Raw genomic sequence first — 6,000 nt, forward strand, 5'->3', positions numbered from 1 at the left:
TTAATTTTATGTATTTTTTAACCTCTCGTTATTCTACTTACATTACTATGTAAGTAATATTTGTTGTATACATAATAAACAAGATAGGAATCCTTCAAATTTGGTTATTAAAGAGTTGTTACAAGGACATGTGAGGGGCTCAACAAAATCGTCATTATTAAAAATTACAGTAGCAGCAACCTTAAAGTGACTTAGAGTTTGTTTTTTGTTTTTTAAACCCTTACTGGGTCTATAAAACATTTATGTACTGCAAATGCTTTTTGTAAATCTGCCAGCATTAATGCCAATAATATCTGCTTATTGGCTTGCTGATTTATCAGTCAGGCTCTACTATATAGATCCTTCTCTGTCTGGTCCAACATTGTTCCTATTAGCAATACCCAGCAGTCTGAACCAGAAAAAGTGCTGTCACAGAGCTCATTGTCAAAGTACAGAAAATCCTGGAGGCTATCGTGGCTTTTATGCAACCTAAAAAGTTTTTGTTTAAGTATAGATACATTAAAATAAAAACTGAATAAAACAAGAATGAGCACTAATTAGCCCCTTGGAGTCCACAAGAGCAAACAAAGCAACCAGTAAAGCGCAGTGTACTTGATGGGAACTGTCAGCAGTGTTGAGTCTTTGACCAATGACCCTGCACTGCTTTAACTACCCGTATAATATTATTCATATCACTCACTAGGCAATCCTTTGCTTTCTGGGTGTTTTTTCGTTATACAATTCCGACCTCTGTCCTGCCTTAATGTCCGTTTATGTGCGTAGCGTGTGCTTGTGTATGTGTGTGATGTTGATGCTGATGTTAACGCAGGCCCCAAGGGTATGGTGGTCAGGTCGGGGACAATCCATTTAGCCTACTCACCCTGGTAATTACTCAGCATCAGTATCACAGGGGACACATACACACAAACTACAAACAAACTAATGCACATTCAAGAGGGGAAAGGCACAGAGAGGGAGGGTGGCAACGACTGTGAGAGATTACAGTGCTTAGTGTAAAGGAACTCTGAATGCAAATGGTTGAGCTATCGACCTGCTAATAGGGCCAGCTTGCTGCATGTATGTGTGTGTGTCATGTTCTGTGTGTGTGTGCGTATCCTCTCCCTGCTTGAGGCAAGGTGAAAGGTTAATTCAGGACTGACGCTTGTGAGCTATCCTCTCACATGCCTCCTCTGTCACACTTGAACACACACAAACACATGCAGGCTTTGGCCTTAGGCTCTCCTCATCTCCCCCAAAGGCACCTTCCGTCCAAAACACATCACCCCTTCCGTCCAAAAAATCGCACATACACACGGTCTGTGTACACACACACACACACACACACACCCTGGCTGCCCTGAGCTCCACTGTCTGTGATGGTAATAAGGTGGGGGGGTGGGAGGGGTCATGCCTGAATCATGACTCACAGCTCCGCTCCCTTAGCAACTGCCACTGCAGGACCGCGTTTACCTGGAACACACACACACACACACACACACACACACACACACACACACACACACACACACACAGCATGTCAAGGTGACCTTCACATCCTCACAAACACTTCCCTTGGACAGAGGCACATGCACTCTCTCTGCCCTCTCTCTCTCACATTCTCATTCTCATATATCTCACATCCCACATGTGGCCATGAGAGAGATTATTGGATTAGTCTATTAACAACCCCCTTCACTTGCAGACCATGACCTGTTTTTTACCCCACCCCCTGCCTCACCTTCTACTTTCCACTTTCTTTGGCTCTGTCACCCTTCCTGCCGTCGTTCTACTATTCCTCACCTTGTATCTCCTTGCTCAGACACTAACTGCATCCAAATACTAATAATATTCATATGTATGAGGATGTTTGTGCAGTGCTAGTGAACAAATGTATGTGAAAAGTACTGTATGTGAAAGGAATCCATTTCCATGCATGAAAAATAGAAAATATTGGGTATGCAGCCGATGCTCTGAGTATTTGTACCATGTTGTTCCCAAAGAAAAAGCCCAATCAGGTGAAAACTATATGACAGATAACAGTGGGAGGAAATGTATGTTTTTGAACAGCTTTAGAGCTAAATCTAAAGCAACACATTTCTTCTTCTGGCATTATACAGCCTCCTCTCTGCTTTTTAAGTCCTGAAACTCTTGAAATTAATTGATTAGCCGACTGACAGAAATCTACTCTACCTAGTCAGTGTGTTTTGAAGGGAAACTCCCTGACATTTGATGGTTCAAGCTTAAGAATGTGAAGATTTGCTGCATTTCCTGTTTTATTTCATTGTAACTCGAATTTTTGGCTGTTTGTTGATCCAAACAAGGAATCTGAAGACATCCTCCTGGGCGTTTTAGACTATTTTTTACATTTTATAGACTAGACCTGGGGTCCCAAGACCTATCTGATATGATTTTTCTAATAGATAATAAAGAGAAAACTACAGTGTTTTATTTTGAGCTTCTCAACCATGCCAAGTTTGCTGATTTTCTCAATTTTATACCATTGTACACTGAATATCATCTGGTTTTGAACTGCAGGTTGGTCAAAAAAGCAATTTGAACTCTTCTTTGCTCTGGAACTCTGTGATGGGCTTTTGTCACTATGTTACAGACTCAACGATTATTTGTAAAAGTAATAGACTGATAACGAAAGTAATCGTCAGTTGCAGCCCTAGCACTCATAATTCATGCCGACACTGAAGTCATCACTTCTCACGAAGGGTCGCGAGTAGTAAGAGCTTCATTTTAAGAGGCCACAAAACAATAGGAACCTCTGGACAAAACTAAATAAATGACTTATTACTTATAATTGCAACCTTGCATGGGAAATACATTCCAAAAACCCACATTCTGGATTTTGCACCAATAGTATGTATTCATACACTAACTACATTAAAGTATGAAGGATGTACTAATAATTCGGATACAACTGGTGGACAGACTTCTTGCTTTCTTTCTATCTGTCATGCAGCTCCCCCTGGTTGCCTGGAACCTTCTTTCTGCCCCACACCATTTTCATGCTGCTCCTCTGCTCTTGTTGCGCTTCCCCTTTATTCCTCCTCACTGCTACCTGTCCCCTCCCAAACAACAATACAGGCAACCACAGTCGTGCCCTCCCACTGCTCAGAGAGTCCAAAGTGCTGGATGAGTCCCGACAGAGCAGACAGGGTGTAGAGGCCACTGCTTTAACAGCCATTACCAGGATAGGTGCTGACAGCTAGGGTGCCTGTGCCTCCCTCCCTCTTTCTCTCTCCATCTCAGCGTTGAAAGTATGTGTGTGTGTGTGTGTGTGTGTGTGTGTGTGTGTGTGTGTGTGTGTGTGTGTGTGTGTGTGTGTGTGTGTGTGTGTGTGTGTGTGAACACTCCAATTAGGACACGGTGGAGGAGTGGCATTTTAACAAGGACTTTGATGAAAATGGTGGAATTTGTTGTGCTGTTTGGGAGGGACATGTTTTCATTTCATGCTCAGAGCAATGGCGGTGTATTGAGACAAACATCTTATTCTCCCGTTACGCGTGTCTGATTGTGTTTCTCTCTCTGAACAAATGCAGATGGGGCTAAAGTCAGACTGAGGCGAAAACGTTTCAAAAGAAAAACCATGAAACTAAGTCAAAAAGCTAAACAAGAGAAACAATTATACAAAAAGCGAGATGAGAGATGAAAGAGATATTGTATTACTTTCTGTTGTGACACTCAGACAATTGAATAACTGAGACCAGCTCTGAATGCTAATTTGGTATTGTCATTTCAGTTATACTTTCCAAATATCAGCCACGGGATTACTGAAGACTTCACTGCCTTTAACTCCACCTTCCTATGGGGGGTGGTGAGGGGCAAATAAATTTAACAAAAAAATGCTTACTCGATAAGGTGGGTGTTGCTTCGCATGAGCTTCAAACCAACGTATCTCTTTCTTTTAATTAAATGTGGCGTGTTTGCCTCTGGAGTTTGCTTTGTTTCATGGCGATAAAGCTACAGAATGCAGCCGCAGCGCCTGTCATCATGAAAAACAATCAGCAGCTCAAGATAAAGACCAAATCCACAGTAATTATTGCACTTTAAACATGAGGGTTTATGCTCCTATCTTCCTCCTTTGTTTTAATTTGGGGAACAGCCAGATAGAGGGCATTATAGACGGCTGTAATTATGAGAAGATTGTGAAACAGGATTATTGGTTAATGCTTCACATAAAGTAGAGCTGTCATTCCTGGTAAAAGGAAATTCTTGTCAGTGCAGCAGAGGAATAAAAGCAATGCAGTGTTGCAATGTTACATCTCCGCACATTTGTCTTGATACATTACAAATGAGAACTTTGTTTATGTAGCTATATATGCTGTATTAAGAATGACATGAGACATAGATTTATAGGTAAATGAAATTACCTCCTGGGGGGCCGAGCATGGCAGAAACAGAATATCTTTTCTCCGGTGGGCTTGATGTTCCCCGTGGTTAAAGAGGCCTGTCTTGTCGGATCTGCCTGTGTCAAAGACAAAACAAGACTAACAAATTCTTTCCTTTGTTTTTTGTTTTTCCAGCCTGAAGCAACACCAGCAGTAAGCCACGACAGAGACAGGTCACTCTGGAAAGAAGAAGAGATTACTGGAATAAACAACTTCAGAAAAGAGGACTTGAAACTACAGAGTATGAGAAAGTAGTGCAGAGTAACTTCAGAGTGCGTGTTTGTGTCTGTGTGTGTGTGTGGTTATGTGTGCGTGTGTATGGGTGTCATGGGCACCCACGCAAGCATCTGCAGTATGTATGCGTGGGTCATTGCGAGTGTGTTTATTTCTATCTTTGATCTAAAAATATATCTGAGATTTATTCAGCACCTAAGTGTTTGATATGAGTTCTTGACACCAACAGCCGTCAGAAGACTTGCGGCTGCGTATTGCCATATAACTCGTGTGTGAACCACAATCCTAAAAATGAACTGATGTCAGTGCGTTGCCCAGAGTGGTAATAACAACAATACAATGATCGTCATAGAGCAGCAGTAATAATAACTAGCCGTCCCCCAAGTGCTCTGACATTGATTCAAGTCTAAATGGTCTGTTTCTACATGCATTTCATATAGTGACGCTGATGGTGGAACATGCATGGCTCACTTTCAGACTACTTGAGACCTACTCAGGCCCAGACTTTCAAATCCAAGGATTAGAAAACTCCCAACAACCTCAGTCATTACAGATTGCATGAATTTCCATAAATTTAAAAAAAAAGTTATTTTGGTTTGAATCTTGTGTTGTCTATAAATGTAGTGGATTGGTGTCAGTTTTCTTCAAATGGTGGATGATGTGTCATTTTGGAACCCATCTTTCCATATATTCCATATAATCAAAAACGTAGAGATGTGGCATGATTACAGTAGAGAAGGCAGTGGAGAAAAGCAGCACAAAGACTTTTTTAACTCTTGCTCTGAAGTGAGGGTCCGTGCAAGTTTGTGAATCATCTACTGTTGAAAACATTCCCACAGCACTGAATACTGATGTCAGATGCAGTCCGGAGGTGACAAAATTCTCTTCTCTGTTGAGATGGGTGACATGTAGATAATAGTTTTTTTATTTTTCTGTTGCTATGACCAGAGAAAAAAACTTCCCAGTCCATGTAGCAGCCAATGTACAATACAACTGGGATGTAATTCAATGCATGCAAAATGTAAAACGTTGCATTCACTTGCCTTTTTGAAACCTATTGCTTGCGCGTTTTGGCAATAGCGCTGCTTTCTAGTGATAGCTTCGTAATGCATTACTGCACATGCTTGTACCTGAACAAAAAGGATCACCTTTTAGTACTGAACTGGCTTCATTTCAACATTCAAAAACTTAAAGCCTTTTGATACCTAGAAATTAGACCAGTCACCGCTGTAGAACACCCCTCATCTGTAGTGTCTTCTGAGTGTCTGTAAAGTGAGTTTCAACAATGGTTTGTAGCATCATAAGATTGAGCTAAGAGAAGACACGCTCCACTTTCCTGTGCTGGCACTGAGATCGGCCCTGGGCAGCATTTCTCTGTGAGCTGGGGAAA

The 6,000-nt window shown here is 41.5% G+C and overlaps 1 protein-coding gene across 2 annotated transcripts in view; it reads left to right on the forward strand.

The window, feature by feature from the left end:
• zgc:171482 (zinc finger protein) overlaps positions 1-4,638 on the forward strand; it is a 44,861-nt gene extending 40,223 nt beyond the window's left edge. The window contains exon 8 of one of the 2 annotated variants that reach the window (XM_051422047.1): positions 4,512-4,638. In XM_051422047.1, coding sequence (XP_051278007.1) covers positions 4,512-4,533 — 22 coding nt within the window. In that variant the 3' untranslated portion in view covers positions 4,534-4,638. The remainder of the gene's footprint in view (positions 1-4,511) is intronic. The other variant, XM_051422052.1, reaches the window with a different exon arrangement.
• Positions 4,639-6,000: the final 1,362 nt, after the last annotated feature.

This window comes from Dicentrarchus labrax, unplaced genomic scaffold (assembly GCF_905237075.1).
Source record: "Dicentrarchus labrax unplaced genomic scaffold, dlabrax2021, whole genome shotgun sequence".
Taxonomy (NCBI): Eukaryota; Metazoa; Chordata; class Actinopteri; family Moronidae; genus Dicentrarchus; species Dicentrarchus labrax.